Source organism: Urocitellus parryii, chromosome 2, assembly GCF_045843805.1.
Source record: "Urocitellus parryii isolate mUroPar1 chromosome 2, mUroPar1.hap1, whole genome shotgun sequence".
NCBI classification, from domain to species: domain Eukaryota; kingdom Metazoa; phylum Chordata; class Mammalia; order Rodentia; family Sciuridae; genus Urocitellus; species Urocitellus parryii.
In genome coordinates, this window is record NC_135532.1 from 80,539,557 (window position 1) to 80,566,826 (window position 27,270).

General features: G+C 32.8%; 1 protein-coding gene and 1 pseudogene across 1 annotated transcript in view; both read right to left on the reverse strand.

The window, feature by feature from the left end:
* The window catches only part of Xpo4 (exportin 4), a 122,958-nt gene that overhangs the window by 62,626 nt on the left and 33,062 nt on the right, over positions 1–27,270 (reverse strand). Inside the window, exons 2-6 of the mRNA XM_026394968.2 lie at positions 25,971–26,076; positions 20,498–20,639; positions 15,486–15,624; positions 5,414–5,530; positions 4,558–4,711 (exon numbers count right to left, since the gene is read on the reverse strand). Coding sequence (XP_026250753.2) covers positions 4,558–4,711; positions 5,414–5,530; positions 15,486–15,624; positions 20,498–20,639; positions 25,971–26,076 — 658 coding nt within the window. The remainder of the gene's footprint in view (positions 1–4,557; positions 4,712–5,413; positions 5,531–15,485; positions 15,625–20,497; positions 20,640–25,970; positions 26,077–27,270) is intronic.
* Positions 6,110–6,223, reverse strand: LOC113187226 (U6 spliceosomal RNA; annotated as a pseudogene).

Below are 27,270 nucleotides of genomic sequence, written 5' to 3' on the forward strand. Positions count from 1 at the left end.
TAATTACCTCCTGAAATGCAAATGGTTGCATTTCAAATTGAAAAGTAGTGTTAGAGCAACTAAGTTACATCTTAACTTATGCATATATTACATATATTAACAGAGACAGCAACCAACATGGCACCATAGGTATTTCTTACTCTCCCACCCTCTTCTAATCTTTCTGTTCAATAGTCAAGTTATCTACTGAGACACTCTGAAATTGAATTAATACCTCACACCACATATAAAAGTTAATTCAAAGTGGACCAAAGACATAAATAAGAAGTCTGTCACAGAAGAAAACATAAACATGAATCTTTGTGACTATGGACAAAGCAATGGTTTTTGAGATACGACATCAAATTTAAAAATTACATAAAACTAAAAATTTCTGGGCTTCAAAAAATACAATTAAAAAGTAAAAAAGACAACTGACAAAATGGAAAATATTTGAAAATCACACATCTGCTGACAACATATCTAGACACATCTAGATTATAAAGGAACTCTTGCAGCTCAATATTTTTAAATACAAATAAACCAATTAAAAAGTAAACAAAGGGCCTGAAGAGATGTTTCTCCAAAGATATACATATGATTAATAACCACAGGAAAGGATACTCAAGCTCATTTATCATTAGAGTATTGCAATCAAAAATACAATGAGCTACCCCTTCACACCAACTAGGATAGCTATAAACAAAATTAAAGGTAACAAGAATTGGTTAGGAGCTGGGATTGTGGCTCAGCGGTAGAGTGCTTGCCTAGCACGTGAGAGGCCCTGGATTCGATCCTCAGCACCATATAAAAATAAATAAATAAAATAAAGGTATTGAGTCCAACTACAATTGAAAAATAAATATTAAAAAAAAGAATTGGTTAGGATGTGGAGAAATCAGTAATGTCATATACAACGCCTATGGCAATGGGAATGGGAATGTAGCACTACCACCTTGAAAAACAACTTGGCCATTATTCAAAAGGTTACACATAGAATTACCATATGACCCAACAATTCTACTCCTTGGTACATATAGGAGAAACAAAAATATAAATTCACATGAAAATCATACACAAATACTCATAACAGCATTCTTTTTGTTTGTGTGCTAACGAAACAGGGTCTCCCCATGTTGCCCAGGTTGACATGAAACTTCTGGGCTCTAGCAATTCTCCTGCCTCATCTTTCTGAGTAGCTGAGAATAGAAGGATACTCAAATGAACCCAGCAGCAACATTATTCTTAATAGTTAAAAAGTGAAAACAACCCAACTATCCATCAACTGATTAATAATAAACACAAAGTGGTTCCCAGAAAATGAAATACTATGTGTTACTAAAGAGGAACAGAATAGTAATTAAAGATGCACACTATGTCTAAGAGTAAGCTATATACTATGATAAGAATATACAATACGAACTTGGAAACATTACACTAAGTTAAGACAATGACCAAGACTATAAATTATGAGACCCTATATACATAAAATGTCCAGAATAGGCAAATATATATTTTTAGGCAAATGCACATTGAGACAGATGACAAAAATTGAACCCAGAATGTAAGGCAGACAATAGTATTTTATCAAAGCTATAACTTCTTGTATTGAAAACTGCACCTACAATCTTGCAAGACATTCTCATAACTTCTTAAAACAGTACAATTTCAAAACAATTTGTTGTTGTTAAGTACTGGGGATTAAATCCAGAACCATACAATTGCTAGGCATGCACTCTGCTATTGAGCCAAACCACCAACCCCTTTAAAACTCAGTGTGTGAGAATGTGTGAGTGTGTGTGTGTGTGTGTGTGTGTGTGTGTACACACACTGGGGATTGAACTCAGAGGCACTCAACCACTGAACCACATCCCCAGCTCTATTTTGTATTTTATTTAGAAACAGGGTCTCACTGAGTTACTTAAGCATCCCACTGTTGCTGAGGCTGGAATTGAACTCATGATCCTCCTGCCTCAGCCTCCTGAGGCGCTGGGATTACAGGTGTGCGCCACCGCACCTGGCTCCTTTAAAATTCTTGATCACAGAAAAATGCACAGTGAAATATTCACAGGTAAATAGGCATAATGTTTGCAATTGGTCTCAAATGGTTCAAAGAAAAAATAAAGGTATATTTAAATATATATGTACATATACATAAAAATGTACATTTGTGTACACTAATAAATGAAATAAAATGTTAACAACTGGCAAAAATGGAAGCGCTCAGAATTATTCTTTATGCTTCAAATTACATCAAAGTAAGAATACAAAAAAGAAAGCAATTACAAAAATTATGAGGACAGATTTAAGTAGACAATTTACAACAGTTCCAATTAACATGATACCATTCTAAATGGTCATATATTTGACATGAAATATACAAACACATTTTACAAGGTTTCTTAGTATGCATGTCTACCCTAAAAGACAAATCACCTTTTAAAAAATCATCAACTGAACCCATTTTTTTTTCTAAGTTTCAATCTTAGATCCTCTCCATGGTACAAAAGCTAAATAATTATTCAACTTTCCTTAATGATCAAACGGGTGATCGCCAGGTAATTGCTATAATTAGATACTAGTCAAAACTGGGTTTCTTGATAATGATTTTTCCCTAATTTGCTGCAACAGCAGCTATTGCTAAGTTCTTTCTCGTATGCTTAAAGCCAATCCACTCAAAGGAAGGAAAACTTGATTGTAGTGCAGTTTGCCAACAAATGGAACTTATGGTCACATAAGCACTCACTCATAAGCCAGTAGAAGACCATCCTTAAGATCAAGATAAACTTTCTTTAAACAAGGAATTACTTCTTTGGCAACACTGCAATAGTGCTTACCATTTTCAGAGGACAGGTTTTCCAAAGCTTTATCTATGGACTTTATATGCAATGCAATTTTCATTGATTTCCCTTCATATATATATATATTAATGTTTTGATAGCTCCATTATAGCCTGATACTTCTAAAATCTGCCCAAGATTTTTCAATCTTTTTTCTTTCCAAAAAAACTAGAACAGGGAGTGTTATCTCTCTCCCCAACTTCAAGATACCATTACAATGATCCCTAAACTTATAGACAAAGTCTGCCTTAACTTTTAAAAACAAAACTAAACATAATCTGGAGCAAAAATAAAAATGCAAACTCAAAGAGGAATTTAAAAAAAAAAAAAACAAGGCTAAGAAAATATTTGCCTCTTAAAAAGAATTAAGTTAACATACTAAAAATACAAAATTGGTTATTAGGAGGAAAATGATGAAAGAATAAGGGACAAAGGAGAACGTGATTAAACTCAGTGTAAGCCTCACCCTTCAAAGCAGTCACTATTGACTGTCCGTAACTCTGTGTGAGAAGTCACAGACACTTTACCCCATACAACCTTTCATAGTTTTCTACTACATATATACAGTAACTTGAAAATAAAAGAAAAGGTTATGACCCACCAGATGCCTTCAAATCCCAGTTTTGCTTTCACAATTTGTTAAAATTCTATGTATGTGAATGTAGTAGCTCCTGGCTCTGATAGAATAAAGATGAGTTTCATCCAAAATCTCTGATATGAATTAATATCTATTTACTTATCACCAGACTTTTTCTCCTGAACATAATCCCAGCCCCAGATCCCTAAGAAAGGCCTGATTAAATACATCTAAAACAAGTTACATTAATTTTCCATACCATATAAAAGTGTATTAGATCAAGGAGAATCTAATACCCGATGAATTCTTTTATTCAAGATGCTATCAACAGTAGCTAATCCTGGATGTTTTAAATGTACTATTTCATTTAAACCATACAACAATCCATATCTTCATCTTACATTGAGAAAAACTAAGATTCAGTGGTTCAGTAATTTGCCTAACATCAGCTGAGGCTTAAACCCAGATTTGTCTGACTGAATTATGCTACAAATGGGTAGCCATTATATATTACTGTTCAGTCTACCAAAAGGCAGCAGATTTTCTAGAATAGCAAATTATAAACTTTAAGAAACTGCTTTCTAAAATACAAGTTTTTCTACTTTAGAAACTGATTTTAAAAAGCAGATGTATGTACCTATAACACATTTAATTTTATATTATAAATAATTTCCTAAATATGAAATATTCATCTTTTTAAACTAGTAAGGCCTTTGAAGAATAAACATATTACTAACTTATATCTATACTTGAATAATATCCATAAAGTTAACCGAAGTAGACTTAAAATTTAATATAATCAAATACAGGGAGAAAATGGTTCTGTTTCTTAATAAAAATGCTTTTATCACCTTTTCCCTTTTAATTGTCAAGGATTACTGCTCCTCCTTAAATTAGTAATAGCCCCATTAGTCACCAAATGCACTTCCATGTATTCTGCTCTCTTCTATAAAATAGTAAATGGAATTTAAAATCTTCTAAGCAGTCCACTGTAATGTGGCATGATAAAACAAATTTAAACTTCATTTCTTAAAGAAAAATAAACTTTTCTTTCAACAACACATTTTATAAAACCTGCAGACAAATGATTTTTGAGTTATAATTAAGTTATCCATGAATATTAGCACAAAAAAAAATACTGTTCAATTGTTAAAAGGATATAATTTGGAGGAAGAAAGTTCCAGCTCAAGACTTGATTGGCGAGTGCAAGGTAACGCTGAAACACTGAAGACATCTGCGCATTGAGGTTTTCCCGCCTGCTGAACTCCTGCAGAACTTCAACAGTTAACATGAAGATCTGACGAAGGTCTTCTTCCTATCATCAATAAATCACAAGCATTTTTGTATCTAAAACTTATTTAAAATGCATTCCCTTTTAGAACCACAAAATAAAACAAATAAGAACCTTAAAATTCCCACTGGAAGACACTATTTCCTTAAGAACATTTTCCATCTTGAGGACTACTCAGAATTTTTACATTAGAGTATGTTTTCAAGTGACACCATTTACTATAATATAAATGCTACTCCATAGAGAGGAGTCTTTGACAACTACTGCAGAGCTGGAGTCAGTTGCTATAGTGCAGAGCCCTAGGATTTAAGCCAATGCCTTCACATAACTTTACTCCAGAGCCAAACAATACATACTAGAGAGACAAAGAGCCCACACCATCTGCAATAACATTTTAAATACATGGCCCTCTTTGGCATTCTGCCAGTCCTATTTTTAAGACCAGCAGAATCCTATCAATTGAATCACTTATATATAAACATGTTAATAACAAAATAAGGCATCTTTATAGTCATATCTTCTGTTTTGTTTCAAGACTAGAATTAAATAAGTAATTTTTAAAACTGTCAACTACATTGCCCAAACTTATCACTTCACTATATTCTATGAAATCACAACACAAATCTTTGGATACTAGCAATCATTCAATTACATAAATGTTCTCATTTATTAGGAACAAACATATAATTAAACATAATTAAAACACAAGAACAAAAATGCTAATACCTGAAATACTCTCTTGCAGTTACCATGGAATTCCATACTCAGTCCAATGTTGCTAGTTTTACTTGAACTTGAGAATTCACTCAATAGTGCAGTTAAAATAGAACAGGCCAGTGTTTGCTGTATTTGGTAAGAAATAATTTTAAGGCATTATTTTTTTTCAATGCTTTGTTTCAATACAATATTTGTTCAAACATAATAGAACATTTTCTGTCTTTAGATTATCCATTACATCTTCAGATCTTATATCAGTCAGAAAATCAGATATGACAAAACAAAGATTAGCTCTCCTTTCTAGGTGGCCTGGTGTTAACAATACTTGTCAATTCCAGCTGTACAAATTCATTTAGGCCTTGAACTTAAGATACACTCCTATTTAATCACAAAATTCAAACGGTATTTTTAAATAATCAATGTTAATGCATTATTTTATTTAATTCTCACAACAAACCAGATCCCATTTTACAACTGAAAAAACTGAGACTTGGAGAGGGTAAGTATTACCTAAAGCCGGCTGAGATTTGAACCCAAGTCTATCTGATTCAATGTTCTGATTCTGGTAAGATGTATCCCAAAACAGATGAAAAGTAAAAGACTTTTTAAATTAATTTTTAATTGACACATTATAATTATACAAAATAGTGGGAGACACTGTGGCACATTTGTAGCATGAAAATAATTTGGTCAATTTCAATTTCCAAAAAGATGGAACACTTTACAAATTTACATATCATCCTTCACAAGAGCCATGCTAATCTTTCTTTTCTCTGTATTCATTCCAATTTTAGTGTAGTGCTGGTGATGAAGAGAGCACTAAAACAGACTTAGTAGTCTCCAAAGTATCAATCAAGTACTACTCAAAAAGGTTAAAAATTAAAAATGAGGATTTTTCCTTCTTTCTAATTCTAATAGGCTCAGAATATCAACTCATTAATTTTATTCATAGACTATTTAGAATCAAGGTGCCAAAGATGGAGATAACAATACAAATTATTTTGGCATTTTTCCAGGGGTTAAAAAGAAATATGCTTGGTACCTCTGAACAACCGAAAGATGAAAGTCAAGATGATACTATTTTTGCAAGCTTATACAACAGCTGAACACAGTCAGACCCACCCACCAACTGCATGCAGCATCTTTGCTCAGAAATGCTTCTGATGTTAGTACCTTGACCTTACAGATGCTTATCTTGGCAAATCTTAGCAAATATATATAAAATTAAATTTCTAAAGACTGGAAAGAGTTGATATTTGTTGAAGGTGAGCAATGATTACATGGGAGACTGACATAGTGCTCATCTATTTTTATATACATCTGAAATTTTCCTTTAAAAATGTAAAAACAAAAAAGAAATTCCTATTATTTTTATCTCAACCAAAATAAGCATGACTATATAACTAATGTTTTAGCAGGCATACAATTCCACATATTAAAGTGGTTTCCCAGAATTATCTACACCCGGAAGTAACTGTAAATAATCTGGGGAATATGAAGGTATCCATCAATGGTGCTTTTCTATAATGATAAAAGTTCTCTGAGTGCTCCTGATTTATCTTTAAATACACACACACACACACACACACACACAGAGGTGTTGGTGTTCGGCTGGTTTTTGCATACCCGTGCTGGGGATGGACCATGAACATGCTAGGCAAGCGCTCTACCCACTCCCACACTTTGTAAATTTTACTTTAAAGTATATATTTATTTTAAAATAAAAGTTTCCCTCATCCCCAAATCTTCAAAAGAGTGGCTGTTTAACTGCTTTTGCATGTCTCAAAAAAGAACCATGGTCTGAGAAATCCAGCACAAAAGCCTCTCCTAGAAAAAAGAACTGTTTATGGCATGTCATTTTACTAGAGGGACTTCAATTTATCGAGTAAGATAACTTTGGTTTTCGTTTTTTCTAAGAGTAGAATTTATTGAAGAACAGAACTCTTACAGTCAAGAGGGGACCCAATGGCAGGTTTTCTCCTAATAACTTCATTTTTGAGTTAACAAAATTGGTGATGTGGCTCAGTGGTTAAGCGCCCCTGGGTTCAGTTCCCAGTGCCCCCTCGCCCCCAAAAAAGAAATGAGTTAACAAAATTATAATTTTAAAAAAGTCTTTCTTTTAAAATGGTGATTAAAAATTAAAGTGCCAGTAATTGAAACCTCTCAAACACATTTAAATTATATCGGATCGACTGTGAACATTAATTTTTAAATATAGCTAGAAAAAGAGGTATAAAATAAAGCAATAAATAGGCACAGTAAATCAAATTAATAAAATTCAAATGAAAGCTAATTCATAAAGATCTAAAAAAGTGAATTTCAAGATCTTTGATTCTGGAGACAATTTTTAATATTCTGTATTTTTTATAAGTGTTAGTCTTGGATTTTGACCTAAAGTTTGTAAATAAGAATTCAGTGAAAAGGACCTTGGAACAGATATCTAAATGTTTAAGAGACTCTAAAATGAGATAATTTATTGAAAATAGAATTCACATATAACTTATATGAAAAAACAGGCAAGCATAAAAATTCAGAAGCATCCTTAGACAAACCATCATCCTTATAAATAAACAATCCATAATAATTTTGCACAAGTAATTTACAACTTACCATATATTGAGTGTCTTCACAACATGGCACATTTAAACTATGATCATATTAATATTTTCAGTAAAACACCTCTAGTAAATGTTCAATACATACAATAAAGTTTTAATTAAATATGAAATGAGTATTTCCTTAAGATTATACACATATGTTTATCCTCAAAATATGGAACAATGCTAGGCATGGTGGCATACACCTGTAATCCCAGAGGCTCCAGAGGTTGAAGCAGGAGGATCTCGAGTTCAAAGCCAGCCTCAGCAATTTAGTGAGATGCTAAGCAACTAGGTTAGACCCCATCTCTAAACAAAATACAACATAGGGCTAGGGATGTGGCTCAGTGGTGGAGTGCCCCTGAATTCAATCCCCAGTACCAAAAAAAAAAAAAAAAAAAGATATGAAACAAATTAGTGGAAAAAAACGGATAAGGCAAAGACAGGTGAAAGGTTACTGCAGTTCAGAATCAGGAAAGATTTTTAAGTCTCCTTTAGCTACAAACTTCAATCAACAAACAAGGAGTCCCCAGAGCATAAAATTGCTTTTAAGTTTTGGCAATAAATACATTCCTCCAAGAGAGGATGAACAAATTGATGAACAAATTCATCCATAAAAGTATACTGTTCCTCCTACCCCTGAGTACTGGGGATTGAACCCAGTGATGCTTAACCACTGAGCCAGATCCCAGCCCTTTTAATTTTTTTTTTTTTGAGAGCTTCGCTGAATCGCTGAGGCTGATCTTGATCTTTCGATCCTCCTGCCTCAGCCTCCCAAGCTGCTGGGATTATAGGCATGTGCCACTGCACCTAGCTAAAAGTACTTTTTTTTTTTTTTTTCCTGTGGTGCTGGAGATTGAACCCAGGGCTTTGTACATGTGAGGAAAGCACTGTACCAACTGAGCTATAGCCCCAGCCCCATTCTTAATATATGAGAATCAGGAACAAAATGAGTTTTCATTACAGACAGCTCTCTGAAAAAAAAAATTTTCATTCTTAATTTTTTTATCCAGAAAAATAATACAGTATATCTTCATCTCAGAAAAGCACACAAAAAAGTGAAAATTGCCTATTATCCTATCATTCCTATTTCTTAATGCATATGTTATTTATATACCATTACTATTAATCTACATATATTATTTATAGTCTACTTTTTATACTTATGGAAAAGACAAATCTATAAAAACGTTTTCTATCCACATACTACTTAAGGAATACATAAAAATAAATTATGCAGCATGAAGAAATATTGTTTATAACTATGTAAAAATTATCAGCATCCAAAGAACTAAAATTCAGAAAGAGATCTGCATCATTAAAATATATCAAGTAGTTTGATCTCTCTTTAATTTGGAAAACCTGTAAGGATATGAGATTAGCATCATAAACAATAAACACTATACAAAAGGGCCAAATGAATAAATTCATTCATCAAAGAAAGATGAATAATTAAGCGTTAATTATACATTAAGAGAGCAAAGTATTTCAACACATATCAACACACATTTCTCCCTATTCACAGGGATACTAAACATATCACAAAATGTCTACGGCTCAGTAACAAAAGTTTACTCATTTTCAGTGTTTGTCAATTAAATCCCCTTAAAATTAAGCTACCCTCACATTGTATAGTCATGAAGATAGGTAGGGAAACAAGCCAAAAATGAGCTCTCTAAGGAGAACAGAGGGCAGCTCCTTTCCAGGACAGAGAAAGTGGGAATGGAGAAAAAGCATCAAATCTGCCAAGAAGAGATCACAAACTTTAACTCGTTCATACCCTTGTAGAAGTTTTCTAACTGCTTGTCTCAGAAATTTAGGTCTCAGTGGCCATCCTAAGTGTATAACCTCTTAACTCCCCTTCTAACTTTAAGCAACAGAACCAGAACTATATTCTATAATAGAGATAAGAACTAAATATTATCGTATTGGAAATAGTGACTCCAATATTGAGGAGGCTCAGAAACAAACACTCTTGTAAACAATTTCAGTGAAATCAGATGAAAGTTGACTGAGAAAAGCGGTATGAGACTGTCACACTAAAGTTACCAGGAATTTGACCAGAGTCCAAATCTCAGACTTCTAAGAGGTTAACACAATAATGCTTTATTTATGCCAGATCACAAAGAATTAAATTTTTAAGTGTAGTGAGTAAACTGTATTAATGAAATCATACACTTTTGCAAAAGAATTATTTCAGTAGCAATTATTACCTAATGTCAGAACAAAGTAACTACTGGGAACTGCAGTGTAAGCCTCTGACAAAGTGGTGTCAGATCCATTCTTTTTGATTTATGTTTGCTTCACAAGCAGCTTGTCTGTCATTCACTGCTGCTGGCAATTTACCACCAACAGGAAGCTCTAAATTTATCATTTTCATTTGCAGATAAACTAAACAAAATAACAAAATTTATTGAACCTGTATTGTAAATAAAATAAGTGAAAAACACTGTAATAAGTAAATAAGTAAAAAACACTCTAAAGGACTCTTGGCATACAATATGAGAATCCTACTGTTTTGCCCAGGTGCCAAAAAAATCTGGGTTCTAACAGGTCAAGATTTCCCACTTCAAAAAACTGTGGACAAGGCACTTTATTGAAGGTAGCCACAGCTGTCTACTGGTTACTACTCTCTGCCCTGCTTAATTTCACATGATTGCCCTAAGTTTCAATTTAAATAATACACCTGAAAGTGCTATCTCAATGTAGCAGGTCATGATGAGATAAAGTGGAAGGGGTATTTTTACCATTATCATAAAATAACTACCATCTGTTTTGTCTTTATTCCCCCCCCACACACACACACCTCTTGTTATCTATGTTCAAGCAAATTAAAAGAGTTGTCATTTTAAAAGATAACCATAACTACAGCATCATTAAAGTAATATAGTAGATGCTCAGTAAATATTCCTTGAATTAATTAATCAATGCTTATTTCTATGCTTATCATTATGTTAACACAAGAGGAAAGTAGAAAAGAAATACATGATGATCTTTATTTTTTCTTTATCAAATTTCAAAGAGAAAAATATGTAAAATAAATAGAAGGCAATGCCATAAGGTCTCAAAGTTATGAAAAAGTCTTCATAGAAGTCTTCTTTCACTGAAGTACTGAAAATTCAAATTAATAAACTGGCTAACAATTTTAAGTAACTCTTGTCTTCACATCAAAAGCTTTACAGCAGCATTCTCATTTCTAATTAAAGCCATTATTTTCATGCTAGTGGAGGTGGGGGAAGGCCCTTCAGAGATAACTTGCCTTACTCACCAGCTTACTGTCACAAGCACAAGAAACTCAAACACTAACTCCAGCTGACAAAATAAAATGCTCTTGTTCAGAGAGAGGATTGTCTCTTATAATAGCCTGGCTCTTGCCCCAGGAGCCTTATTACCAAGAATAAACTATGAAAGGTTGCCATACATAAAGCAGACTTCCAGCTGCTCTTCTAAGCAAACATCAATGAGACTTTGTGATAAGAGAGATTAACTTGGCTATCACATCCAGGGGCAGCAATGCTGTAGACAAGTGAATTTCTCACTCACTCCTCTTTAACATGGCAAAGAGGAGTGAAGGGGCTTAAATGCTGAATTAAACACCTTTAAAAGTGATTTAGTCTTGCTACTTACAAGGGAAGACAAACATGAAGCATTAAAAATTTTAGCTTAAATCTTAGCTTAAAATTTTTTAAAATGTAGTTGCTTCCCTAGGAAAGAAAGTTTCCATAAGCCTTTCAAACTAGTAGGTCTGACAGTTGCCAACTGAGATGAGGTAACCACGGTAACCTTTATAAGCATAGAAGTAAAACAGCCTGCCCACAAAGACAGGCATAAAATAACATATTACTTAATAACCATACATGCATAACTACACTAAGAACACACTATGACACATGGAAAACTATACTAAGAAATAGAAAAAGTTTTATGAATTGAATGTAATCTTTCCATAAAACTCTCTGGAGTGAACCAAGACTGTAAGTTACTTCTTAAAACATTTAAAGGAAACTCATCTATTACTTATCTGTATCTTTTAAAATATACAAATAATTAGTTTTCATTTTGGATACTTTCTTCTGCTTTTCAATATTTAAAAGTTTGATAGAGATAATTTACTATAGTTCACTTTCTAAAGATTCTACAAAAATGGGGCGAGAGGCCACACAGGAAGAAGCACAAACAGTGCTTAGTGAGCATTCCCTGAAATGGTATCATCACATTTAGTTTACATATGCCTATAGTAGTTAAATAATTTGTTCAAGTTACATAGGCAGTAAATGGCAAAGCTACACTTTAAACCTAAGTATAATTCAAAACCAGTGCTTTATTACATATTCCACATTACCCCTAAACTTGGATAAAAAACATTCATGAAATTAGCACAGGAGAACAACCAACCAAAACCCAATACTCTTCCAAAGGCTGAATGAGCTAGTTTCAAGCTACTGAGGGAAGGCCAGTGTGTGTATTTCACCTGCCATATAAATATAGATTATTTAAGTTTTAATGTTTTCATTGTAGTCACCAAAATCAATTTATCTTACAATGTTGAAATAAAATTCTACCTCTAACTATTGATTTCTTACTACTATACATGTTCTTGGCCCTACTATTAGAAATTTGACTTTGAAAAGAAAATCTTTGTTGTGGAGTATTTTATAAGATTTTTAAATTTACCTACTTATATTCTCAAAGTATACACACTGTGAATACAGCAAAATCTTCTCTAACTAAACAGCTCCATCTGTTCTAATCATTCTCAGAACATCAGTTATTTCAGTGCCTTGGAAAACCCCAATTGTCAGTTTGCAGTGGACTACTTTTTGTGCTGGGTCAAATTACCCCAGAGGAAAGGAAGTAGAGAACACAATTCCCGAGTATGTGCTCATTCCTGAGAGAGGCAAGGGACTCTTTATCCTTTGCTTGCAGTGTCCCAGTGCCAATAGGTCACTTGTAGCGGGTGAAGACAGGCTGCAAATCTCAACAACAAAATCCCAGCTGGAATGATCACTAAACTAGCACAGAAAGGGCATTAGTTATAGATAGATCTCAGCGCCACTGGTAAAGTTCCTCAAATTTAAATTCAGTCCATTGCAATAAGATAGACTCTTAACTACAGGACTGTCAAAATGAAACAAGATGTGCTAAAGCAAAATCTAAAATATGAGAAGTAACTTGATTCAGAGCATTCAGGGCTAGTATGCAATAGGACTTTCTGTTCTAAACCTTTTGCTTGCCCATAGTAGCTAGCACTTTTCCCCTAAGCCCTCTGTGACAGCCAGCATTGGATTGCACACATGTCAATCTGCACAAATAACAAGACTGTCATTATGCAACTAATGAGGTATCCCTAAAGCATCAACCTTCAAGAGTTAAGTCTCCATCAGAAATGAAGAACACATCTACCAATAAAAGCGATCTTTGAGACTATAGAGAAAATGTTAAGTAAATAAGTATCTTCCCAATAATTTTCATCTCAAAACTTGTAAATGGACTCTTATCACAGGATCATTTTCAAGAAATTTCCACTACATAAAATCAAAATGCTTTATAAAATGTGATGATTAAAAAATGTACGTTTTTCTAGTTTTATAAACAATTAGATTAAATTAAAAATTAGATTTCACAATACTAAGATATTCATAATATTAAGGTAAAAGGGCATAAAATTAAATCCTTGGATTATCAATATCTCTAGAACTGCCCTGTTCAATATGGTTGCCACTAGCTACATATGGTTACTTGAATTAATTAAAATTAAATACATTTAAAAATTCAGTTCCTTGTCACACATGCCAAGTGTTCAAAAGCTACATATCACTGGTGTACCTACATAATGAAAAGAACTGATATAGAGCCAGACACAGTGGCGCATGCCTATAATCCCAGTGGCTCAGGAGGCTGAGGCAGGAGGATTGCAAGTTCAAAGCCAGCCTCAGCAAAAGCAAGGCACTAAGCAACTCAGTGAGAACCTGTCTCTAAATAAAGTACAAAATAGTGGCTCAGTGGTTGAGTGGCTCTGAGTTTAATACCCAGTACCAAGGGGGAAAAAAAAAAAAAAAAAAAAGAACCGATATAGAACATTTCTAGCAACCAATAAAGTTCTACTGAACAGCACTACTTAAAGAAATCTGCCACAAAAATGGCATAACACACAAATGCACACAATAAAAAAATCACAACAAATATTCTGTACCTTTGATTCTGGTAATAATTTAATGTTATAAATAATTACAAAAAATATCCTGAAGTGTACATTTTAAATAAATGCAGTAATGAATGCAAATTATTCCTCAATAAAATTGATAAGGGAAAAAAATAAACACTTGATCACTGGTGAATTCCAAAGGGGAGGAAAGAAACTTAGGGCGTGTTTAGTAAGTGAGTTCCATAGTTCTAACAAGCTTGCTTATAGATTCCTTCAGTCTAGACCCTAGCAAATGTCTAGAGCAGTGAGATAAGTATACAGTCATGTATGGTAAAAGGCCAGACGTAAAAGTGAAAAGTAAAGGACAATGCACACAACCCTCCTAAAATGTACAACTACATCTTAATCTCAAAGCATCAAGCATATCATTAAATCATACACTTGGGGTGGGGGTATAGCATGCACAAGGCCCTGAGTTCAATCCCCAGCACCATGAAAAAAAATATAAAAATAAAAACCTCAGCCCTTTACTGAGAGGCCACTGAAGATGCAAAGGAATTCCAAAAGAATTGTACGATATATGGGCTCACATAGATCTCTCTCAAATGATTCAAGAAAAAACTGTGGAAAGCAAAGGGAAAAAATAATAATAATAATAACTACTCAAAATATTTAAAGATTTAATTCTTGAGAATCAGAATGAACAAGTATTGCCAATATAATTTATGGGTGAGTTAAGTATTAGAAACAGTTATCATATGAGTTAAGTATCTGCAGCTCAATCCCAGGCAACTATTAATGATTTTTGTTTTGCCAAATGTCATTTTATATTTAATTCAAACAGTTCTGTAACAAACAGTAGTTGTCCAAGGTTTATTTAAAAATGGGAAAAAATATCAGACACAAAGGCACAGACCTATAATTCCAGCTAATCAGGAGTCTGGGGGAGGAGAATCACAAGTTCAAGGTCAGCTTGGGCAACCAGACTTTGTCTCAAAAAAAGAATTTTTAATGGGCTATGGATGTTAAATCAGTAGTAGAGTACAACAGAAATGATTAGGAATATTATAATATATTAATTTAAGATATTTTACAACCAATTAAAATGATGATTATGAATATTATGCCAATATATAAAAACAATCAAATGCAAAAGCAAAATACACTACATGTAAATTATATATACACATTAAAAAACAAAACTTGAACAAGTGAAAATTTCTTGATTTATTAGCACACTTCTTCTTTTATGTAGAAATCCATACTAGTATTGGTATAATGCTAGCTGTGAAACAAAAATAAAAAATTTAATACTTATACATACAAATTGCATACTCACCACAGTGGGATTGCCACTACTTATTAACTGGCTGACTTCATGAAAAATGCTTTTGCAGTCAATTGATTTATCTAATGATCCTCGTTTTACAATTACTGCTACGGCTAATAGAATTTGTTCCCGAACATACTTCTGGAGGCTATAAAACATAAAAATCATTATGAAAACATTTAACTAAATTTAAAATAAAAATATTCTCAAGCTTCTCACTAGGCCTGAAACTACTAATAATACCCTTTATATCTGAGACCAGGATACCCTCCCTACTAGTTATGTACAGATTCCAAAGCCAGAAAACCTATGTTCAAGTCAAAGTTGCATAATTTATTGTCTGTTTGACCCTGGGCAAAACAGTACCTCTGTCTTCTCTTCTGTACAATGAGGGTAACATTAACAGAATTATTATAAAGATTAAATGTCCCTCGGATTGTGCCTAGTATCAAGCACTTTAGGCAGTGTTCAATATATGTTAAATCAGTTCCCTGGTAAATATTTGGGGAGAGGGGATTACTAATATTAAGAAAAATTATGATCTAATATCCATCTCCAATCAGTAGCATAATCATAAATCCCATCACCATCCACATGAAAAGGCAGAATTCTAGCTATCCAAGGTATAATATTATGGAAACATACATATTCTAAAACAAACTTAAAAGTTTCCCATCTTGGTTCTGCTCCTCTGTATGATGGCAAAAACACCTATCTCTAGTCGAAGCATTTTACAAAACCCATTTGATAACAAGGGCACTGAGATTTAAAACACCTTTTCTCAACTTTTTCTTAAAGGTAAGGCTCATAAAACATGAATTTATGTACAACAGCCCTTGGGTTATAAGCAGCTCTGGGGCCCATCCTGACTTTCCTACAGCAGTCTCAATTTACCTATTGTCCACATAATTATTAACAATGCTTACTTTCACTCTCAGAGCTGTCCCAGTTTAGACATAAGTTATATGGTTATCCATTTGGAAGGCCTTTCATGGCCAGGTGCCTGCTCCTCTTTCCAACCTCACTCCTTCCACATACACTCAAAACTGCAGACCTACTGAACTTTTTTCAGTTCCTAGATCCATGCTTTTACACAGTTCTACTCCTCTGCTAAGACTGTTTTTCACTTTGTCCAGGAAGTTACTACTAAGGGCTCCCAAGGCACCCCCACATAACATGATGCATCTGTTAATACTGTTTAACTCATCCCCCAGATCAACCACCATTCTAAGAACACTATTATAAGCAAGACACATTGCCTGCCATATAATAGGTATTTATTCAACATTTATACAATGAATAAATATGTCTACCTAGGTCAAGCCTGAAGTGAAAAATATTGAAAATATTAGATTTGAATGATTTATCCTTCATTCAGTAGGCAAATAAATGCTTAAGTACAAAAATGTTTGTTGACCAAAGAGAATTTTATACGTGTATATTTTTGGGGGGGGGGGGGCAAAATACTTTCATAATACACATATAAATTTAAAAATATATATAAAGCCAGGCATGGTGGTGCATACCTATAATCCCAGCAACTCATGAGGCTAAGGCAGAAGGACTACAAGTTCAAAGCCAGTCCAGACAATGTAGTGAGACCCTGTCTCACAATAAAAAATAAAAAGGGCTGTGGATGTGGGCCTTTTACCTAGTGGTAGAACACCCCTGGGTTCATCCCTAGTACCATCACTAAATAAACAAACAAATAAAGTTGAAAACCACTACTAAAAACATACATAAAAGCTAGTTTTATAAATATCCATCAACAAGAATTAGAAACCATTAAAAAATAAATAATAGCATTGAGTTCTTATGATATGCAAGGTTTTACATACACTTCACAAAAATTAACACATTTAATCCTTATGACAATCTGGGGTTAAGTACTACTGTTCACTCATTTAATTTATCCTAAAATGAATGCACAAAAAATTAGTCAAGTAATTTGCAGGGGTTTCAGCATGGCAGAAGTCAGGTACAAGTCCCTATCTCAACTACTATGCTATCTATACCTGCCTCTCTAAAGAAGGGGTTGGGGGGGGGGGCGCGCCAGACTCTGGAAGGAGGAATGTGGCTCAGTGCTAAGCACTTGTTGAGCATGCCCAAGGCCATGAGTTCAATATCAGCACTAAAGGGATCTCCTATGGAAGAGCATTATGTATCTCACACCATATAAATTTTACCATAGGAGAGGAAAAAATAGAAAAGAAAAAAATTATGAGCAAGAAATGTAAAGTACACAACTATACTAGACAAAGGTATACTAGTCAATACAATACAACCTGTAGTGTTCTACCTATGTAGCAAGCCAAAAATTTTTGGTTTGACTCGCATTTTAGGGCATTCTATAAGATTAAAATGCCTGTGACATGAAAGATAAAAAGGGCAGAATAATTCTAGATTTTAAAAGAGACATAACTAAATACAATGTATAATCTATGGTTAAATTCTGGATTTTTAAAAATAACTATATGTAAAGCACACTTTAATAGATCTGAAGGAAGAGACAGATTGCAATATTTTTTAAAATAACCAAAAAGAGGAAAAGGGATATAAATAAAAATCAGACAAATGAACAACTCCAAATAAGAATTAGAAATATATTAAATAATAAAAATATAAAAGTTATATCAACAGTACTGAGATTATGCTCATGTAGTTAAGGATATGGTATTATGATGTGTGAAGCATACTCTCAAATGGCTCAGAGAAAATGTGATGAAATGTTAACTGAGCCACTACTAAGAAAAGGGTATATATGTGTTCAATGTACTGTTAAGAAGTTTCGTTTTAAATTGTTTCAAATAAATGTTTGGAGGAAAATTTATAAGTGAACTATTTTAATATGGAACTCTATAATCCATTCTAAAAAAGTTTCAAATTATTATTTTGGATAATACAAGAAAGCAAACACATAAACACCATGCAAATCTGTCACACACTAAAGTCTATCCAGTTGTACACAGTTCTGAGTTCCCAGGCTGGGAGTTATGTTGTGTTAACAAACAGATCTAGCCAGAAGCTCCCATGTGATCCTGACTTCTTAGGAAAAGCTGCTTCACAGAGATGGCTACAGCAAGCAGCTAGAGCGCCAGAACTCAGTCTCGTGTGATCTGGATCCTAACCACAAGACATGGCTACCAAGTCCCGTTCCACGCGTCAAAAACGAGAATATTCAGGTTTTACATCAATTCCCCAAGGTTACATAAATAGACTGCTTTTCAGAAAACACTTTAGGTCTAGGGGACAAAAGATGGAAAAAAAAAAAACAAAACTTCTTACATATAAACTCATAAACATAGAAACCTTGGCTTATTTTCTTTTACTATATAACTATAAATGTGCAAGCTTATCTCAATTTCTGTTCAATAGTATACATTATCAAAACTGATTTCAACATATTTTACTAGGGTAATGAATATATCAAAATAAGTATCCTTCTCCTCCAGGTGAACCTGTAATAGAAATTTTAATATGTCCTAGTTGTGGTGTATGCAAAAAAAGGAAATAAAATAATGCAACTAACACTTGCTGACACTGTCAAGACTTCTATTTACTTATACTTACCTCTAGTTACATACAGAAGGATCAAAGAAAAATCTTATCAGATCTAACAAATATGGTCAAATGGCAACAATAAAAGGGCAAGCTAGTATCACACCCAAATGGCCTCACCAAATAAAAACCAACCAAACAAGCAAGCAAGGAGGAAGGAGAAAAGTTTAAAGCCAAGAGTAAGTCTCCCTTATTCTATAAAAATCAGAAAAATAGGCAATACCTGCCTCCCCCTACACACACACACTGCTCATCTATAGGTCAAATTGGTAACACTAAAACCTAAACAAACTCTGGCTCTTCACTCTTACGCATTTTTCTGAATGCAAAGCAATTAATATAAATGCTGAAGTCATGTCAGTAACTATTACTAAATAAGATGAATTCAGAGACTGATAGTCAACAGTTGATAAGAACAAATGCATGACAATAATGTTCTGCATTTAAGTTTTTATGTATGTTTATCATCACCATTCCCAACTTCATGTATTTCTGATAACATAATAAACTTTTCTCATTGACCATGGAAAGGTCAATGAGAAAGTATTTAACTGCACAGTGAACATATAATGTGTACTGCCTGTTCTTGAAAGAACACTTGATGTTTGGGGAGACATTAAAAAATTAGTAAATCAAGTTCTCCCCAAAAGCTGTATAATTATTTTTCTCTAGAAATCATACAAACAATAAATACATAGTCTTATAAAAAGTACAGAAGAAAAATTCACTTTCACCTAATTTCTCAAAGGAAACTTAAAGAATTTGGTACTTTTTGTCATATAACATTTTCTATACATGTTTCTGTGTGTGTGTGTGTGTGCGCGCGCGCGTATAAAATATAAACCTAATATGGTAAGCTTAAGAAGCTTAATCTCAGCAGTTTAAGAAGCTAAGGCAGGAGGATCGCAAGTTCAAAAACAGCCTCAGCAAAAGCAAGGCACTAAGCAATTCAGTGAGACCCTGTATCTAAATAAAATACAAAATAGGGCTGGGGATGTGGCTCCGCGGTCGAGTGCCTCTGAGTTCAATCCCGGGTATCCTTCTCCCCAAAAAGAGAGAAAAGGTATTATTAAATTCCAAAAACCCTACAATCATATGTGCATGAGAGGGTTTCTTGGTTAGTCTTTTTAAAATTTTTTAGACTTTTTTAATTGTTTATATTAGTTATATACAACATTAGGATTCATTTTGACATGATTATAAAAGCATAGAATATAATTTGCTCTAATTCAGTCCCCAGTACTTTCCCTTACCCTCCCCTCTTCTCTCCCCATTCCCTTTCCTCTACTCTTCTGATCTTTCTATTTATTTAGTTTTTAAAATTAGTTTTTAAACTGTGAGTCCCATATAGAGTTTAATCACATACACCGATCATTAAAGAAAAAAAAAAAAAGCTCACTCTAAAAAGACAGATACATAAGTTTAACAAAAGTATTTTAGCAGTGCTTCCTCCATGTACTTACTTAGGCCTTTGTAAGACATAGGTTAAAAGGAATGTTCGCAGTGACTCGATGCTACCTTTTTCCAAGAGAATCCACTCTCGGACAACTGCTTCCATTATGGCTGTGGCAGCTTGAAAAAGGACATAGTCCACTTTACTAGTTTCTGAGGAAAAAAATCGAAAACTCTCTTTAAACTGTAGTTCACATTACCTTGGGCATTTTGCATTTATTAATTTTAAAACAGAACTTTTCAGACAAGGAATAAGATGATTACCTGTTCATTTTTTAATCCAGTGACCTTGCTCTAGCACCACAAAGAGGTTAGTTCCTCTCAGAAGACACCTCAGGCAGGTGGCAGCTAATCACCGATCACAATTTTCACAAACTTTCCTCACCTCTCTTCAACTGTTACTTCCAAAGCATGAAGAACTAAAAAATAACACAGCTTTAAAAAAAATAAAAATAAAAAATATAAAGCAATCAGAAAATATACTAAGAGATTCTCACCCTGTGCAAAAACAAAACTGTGTATCTGAAAAATCTCTTATTAAATTGGTCCTTGAACATTACTATTTGTGATGAGCCATGCTGTTAAATTATTTTGGTTTTTAAGTAATTAAGCCTTTAGCAGGATGACCCATCTCCAATAGCAAGTTCAAAAATAAACACAAGCATGCTGATGTTATTTTTTCAAAATATTAAAACAAAATGAGCCACATTTACACAAGGTGAGAAGTTCTCATGAATTTTCTGATTGCGCTACTGATCAAACTGAGTAAAATCCCAAGCTACTAGAAAGACCCAGCCTTAACTAGCAAGTTATATTTTTCTATACTAAAAACTGAATTGGGGGGAAAATAGAAAATTAACATATCTAATAAATATTTTATATTAATTTTCTATTTTTTCATCTCTTCACCAATGACTACTACAATCAATTTCCAAACAGCATTATCAAAAGGGAGAAACAGTCAAAATGAAGTCAAGAAAAGGTAGAGTTTTCTGAAGGTCTGAAAAATAACCATAATGTGAAATTCTTGAAAAGTCTATAATTAGACTCCAGATTATTTGCCAAGATCACTGGTCATGAGCATTTAAAAGCCATGAGAAATTAACTCTTTTGAGTATAGAATGGCACCTTCAAGAACTTATCAGAAGAGCATGAAGACACAATCCAGGCACACTGTTTTCTCTCTTGTTCAAAAGCTCAGGTCATTTAAAAATCTTGTGAATAGTCTTGACACAATTAGCTATAAAAATAAGGGGGGAAAATGTGGCCTACATAAATTCCTATCTATTGTATATAGGAGGTCTAAACATAATAAAACTAGTAAGAAAAACCAATTTGGACCTTTTAAAAAACCTTTTATTATTCCATGCTACATTAAAATAAATTCTAATTGAGATAATTAGAATTCACAAAACTTTAAAACATTTAAAAATATAATAGTTAATAAAACAAAGCAGTAACTTTTAAAAGGTGTGATCCTATTATAAAAAGAAAGTTCCAAGAAAGGGGGTGGTGAGGATTTTATTCAGAGAAGATTTAAAACAGAAACAAGCTACATTTAGGACATTTAAGGAGAAATATAGTACTGTCTCATAAAGTAATTCAAATAATCTCTCACTTATGACCCTCTTCTAAAAGAAAATGATGATTGTTTGCCTGTCTTTGTTTTCCTTGCATTTTTAAGGGCAAGGAAATATTTAACATAGATTTTTTAACAAGGAGGTAAACTCTATGGAACTCAGAATTTTAGAATTAGATCTCCAGAGATCATCTAATACAATTCCTACATTTTATAGCTGAAGAAACTGATGCCAGAAGACTAAAGGGAGAAAATTTGAGGTCATAAGTCTAGCAAATGTTCCTAGCAATACTAATCCATCCCTAAATGCATATGCCACTGAAGACAAGATCAAATAAGCACCTTCTGATACTCATGAGCACTGAAACATACTTATTTTTAACTATTTATACTTATATCCTAGTCTTTTTGTGCCCTTTTGGTTGCTATTATAAAAGAATAATGACATTTTAAAGTTTTCAAGATACAACAAAGTTTCATAATTTTTTCTTAGCTACCTGTGCAAGGTATTAAAAGAAGACTTCTAAATTACTACTCCTACAAGAAGCTGTTACTGAGAATGGAAAAATGTGGGAAAAAGAAAGCCAAATTCCAATTTAAATTAAGAATTTTCCTAAATATTATCTTCTCATAAAAAACATTATTAGCCTTCATAAGCTCTATTTATACACACTATAAAAAATGTAAGAGAAACTAAAGGAACTTTAGAAGCCTACTGATAGGAGATAGAACACCTATGTCCAAGAGGCTTATTTTTACTCCTTGGTAAAAAGATATATGAAACTGTAAGATTTTCATAAAGAACATAATTCATCTAGAATTTCTTCTTTAATTATTTTTAAGAAGATATGTCACTGACTACTACACTGCCAAGATGATAAGTTATTTGAGAACACTTTAGCAGGAATGCCTTCCCTTGCCTGCCACCACATAACTTTCTTTAATAATCATTATGAACATAAAATTCATTTTTATCTTATCAGCCATCTAAAACTAGACCAAATCATGCAGACAAAAGTTCAAATGAAGTAAATATGAGAGGAAGAGCACTACATTCTTATCAAAAAAAGTTTTCAAGAGAATAAAAATAAGCCATTGATGCTCAACTACTACAACCTCTTCTCTGGCCTTAAAAGATTTCTATCCAAAACACAGAAAAAATAAGGATCAAAAAGTCTTCTTTTTTGACTTAATGGTATTTATACCCACCAACCAATAATAAAGTGTCAGATGAAAGAAGACAAAATTAATAGCTTTACTGAAGAATTTTTCCAAATACAAAGAAGTATAAGCTTATTAGTCTCACTGACTTTTTGTTAGTTTATTTCACTTTGTTTTGCCTAGTTCTGAGGTAAGAGGTGAATCAAACTCATTTCTCCCTCTGAAAAGGACAAAAGAATGCTACAAAGTTAACTCCAGAAAAGGTAAGCCAATCCCACACAGTTCTTGGTTCTTTAACAAGAACAGGATTTTTGAGGAAATAACTGACCCTAAAAATTTTTACTAATTCCAACGCACCAAAGATTTCTGTGGTGAAGTAGGCTACAAGTACTCTTCTGACAAAATACACAAGCATGCAACAAGCACACACACATAGACCACACACATACACACAGAAAAGAGTAAAGAAAATAAAACTAGAATGAAAACAAAAGAGAAAGAAATGAGGAAAAATAAGAACATATAAAACTCAAGTTAAAGAAGTTTGAAGGAAGAGCTTTAAGAGACCAGAAAAGGGAGACATCAAAGAGAAAATCTCCCCTTTATCAGAATATATTTCCCAGACATTCTATAAAAATGACATATAATCCCTAAATAAGAATGTGAAAATTCTGAATTGTGATTGACTGCCACTTGTATGAGAAGTCTTCTTAGAGGAATTTGCCCTTCTGTGCTGGTGGCAACTGAGTAAGGAGTTAAAAAGGATTTTTTTTGTGAAGTTTAGATGTAAACATTAATGTAACACAGGGCTATGCAGTACATTAATGATTATGCTTGTCATACATGCACTCCACCTTTTAAACAGTTAATGTCTCAAAACCCATACTAATATTAAAAGCATGGCCAGAACTAGCAATACTACTCTTTAGAAAATTTTATCAAGAAAACAATAATAATCCAAAACAAACTCAAATCATAAAAAAGCAATAATGGTTCATAAAATATATATACTCTAGAAAGGAAAGAGTGATATAAACAAATATGCTCTAATAAAATACTTATAACTTAGATCAACTATTTCCAGCCAATCTAGAATGACAACTGCATTACAACAGAAAGTCAGATGGAACACTGATGGAATTCTAGTCAATGTAGGTAAGGCATAAGCCATAAAAACCAGACTAATTTTAGGTTAACAGTTTAATACAATAGTTTTCTAAATCTATTGATGATGAACAATTTCAAAGTAGTAAGGATGAGGTAAGCCTCCCTTAAATTCTTTATGCTGACGTTTTACTTCTTTTACTTAAATTAAATATTCTCCACAGGTAAAGAAATTTTCTTAGTAACACAAACAAATCCATCCAAGTATAAAATCTAATGACTTATAAGTAAATTAATTAAAATGGCCTCATTTAGAATTGAAAGAGTTGTTAAAACTGTTGCTCTTAACAGTAAGAATTCCTGAATGATATAAGAGCCAGGTTGACCATTACTGTTAACTCCTTGCCAACAGAAAAGATAGCATTTTATAAGCCAGTCATATTCTTAAAAAACTATCTTAAATGAGATAATGTGGATATGACATTGACCAAATTGTTCACAAAGTGTTCTTAAGTGTAATTACACCTGCATCTCACAACAACTTAAGATAGCCACATCCCTTAAGGCAAATGTATCATTATTCCCACAATGCAAATGAAGAGGAGGCCTGGAGAGGCTGGCTTCCTAAAAGTGACAGTGGCAGCCAGATCTCACAGTTCCAACATCAGTACTCTTTCCATTACAACTTAATGTGTCTCATATACTCTTTTATATAAAGCATTTTAAACACATAACCATAATTATGGCTTATTTCAATCTGGAAACCAGAGTATTGGTAACAGATAACCCTATTAAAAGCACAAGAATAAAAAGTCAGATGTTTTAGCTCTTAATGCTCAACTAACCAATTTTATGTTCATAGATGACTCAAAGAGCCTTTCAGAGCCTTAAACATGTTATATAAAAAATGGCTCCAACTAAGAAAACAGTCAAAAGTAATCAGGCTATAAAATAACAATAACCAGTGAAATCTCCCTTACTATTATTGAAAAGCATCTAAGAAACAGATGGCAATGTCATATACAACTCTTAGAAAATGCCACCTTTGGACAAGAAAATTTTAATTCTTGTGATTTTTTTTTTTTAAGAAGAGATCACTTCTATACATGTAAGGTACTCATAAAACAAATCTCACAAAAGTAAAAAACAGTGCTTTATTTTATGATATACAGTGATAACCTATCCGAAAGTATCTAAGCAAGTAGAGTTCAAATTAAATGGCTTAAAAATTAAAAAAAAAAAATTAAAAAAAAAAAACCTATGGGAAAACAACTAGAAGAAAACAGAACTCTCTAAAAGCAATTATAATTTTGAAACTAACACTGGGGAAGAGATATAGTATACGTCTTGTAACAAATGATATGACACTTAAGAACAACTGAAAAAACAGTTTTCCTCCCACCATTAACAGTTTTAAATTATTGAACACCATATCTAAGAGGGAAAAATCCAAAGTATAAATAAAGTTTCTTTTCTGGTTTCCCAGAATATCTTCAGAGCCACTGCAGTATGATAATTTTTAACAGAAAATTATTAGCTACAAGAATCTGCTTATTGTTAAAAGGAATTTAAAATAGTACATGTTCAGGACAGGAAAACCATATTTGATTACGTCAAAATATTTTAAAGTGAATACTTACCCAAAATATGCTTGCAAACTGCAAATGGTGATTTTGATTTCCTAAATGATAAGAATATGTGCTCTGCATGCTGGCGTTGTTCATTATTGACCATGGAAGGTGGTGCCTTGAGAATTAAAAACAAAAAGAGTAACTTAATGAGAAAGCTTTTACAACAGCAATCCCACAAAAGAAAATGTTTTCACTGCTGAAGGAGCAACAAGGGAACAAATTTTCTCTTGACTTTAAAAGAAATTATAGTATAAAATAAAACTTCATGATAAAGATTTAAAATATAGTTTCAGGGAAACATAAATTCCTGGCAAGGTTTGAATCAGAATTCTTCAAAGCTGCCTGCATTTTATAACATAGATACCTAACATTAAAAGACTGGTGAATTATTATCAACTTTTATTCCAAAATATACCACTCAGTCTAACTTGACCCAGTTCAAATAAGGCTAGATTCTTCAGAACTGGTGAAAATCCAAGTTACTAAAAAACAATTTCTAAAAGCAATTATTTATGATAAAAGATCAAATAATTCTATCTTAAATTTCTAAAATCACCACTAAACCAGGGAACAGTTAAAATTTGGAATTTATAGAACTGTTCTCTAAATAATAAATTTATCAGTCAAAAAAGCCAAGACTTCTATCTAACCAAAAATAACTTTTAAAGTCTGTTCACATTTTTAAATTCCACTTTGGTTTAATAATCTTTCTTCTAAACCAATCTACCTAAATATATACTCCCATTATATGGTTTGGTTATCTTTTGATCCTAAAATATCTGAAGAGAAGAGGAAGAGATTGCTTATACAGCCTACCAATCCCAGTTTGGGAATAATAAAAGTTTATTCTTCTACCATCTACCCAAAATTGTTTCTGAAGCTAATGATTCAGGTAGATGATAAAAAAAAAAAACCAAACTTTTTATTCTTACTAACTTAACTACGTGAGAGGGTCATAATTTCAACCATATCAAAGAATCTGAAAGATGAAAAACATTTTTCAACCAAATTCATTAAAAATAATATTAATTTTGCAATATTAGTCACTCTAATTTCAGTCAAAGTAATATAATAAATATATACATATATATTTATAAAACATAATAAATGTATAGGAGCTGGGGTTAATGCTCAGTGGTAGAGCGCTTGCCTAGCATGTGTGAGGCCCTGGGTTCGATCCTTAGCACCACATAAAAATAAATAAATAAAATAAAGGTATTGTGTCCAACTATAACTAAAAAATAAAATATTTTTTAAAAAATGTATAACCAAGAAAAATGAATTACTGTAATAATCACTTAAGTGAATT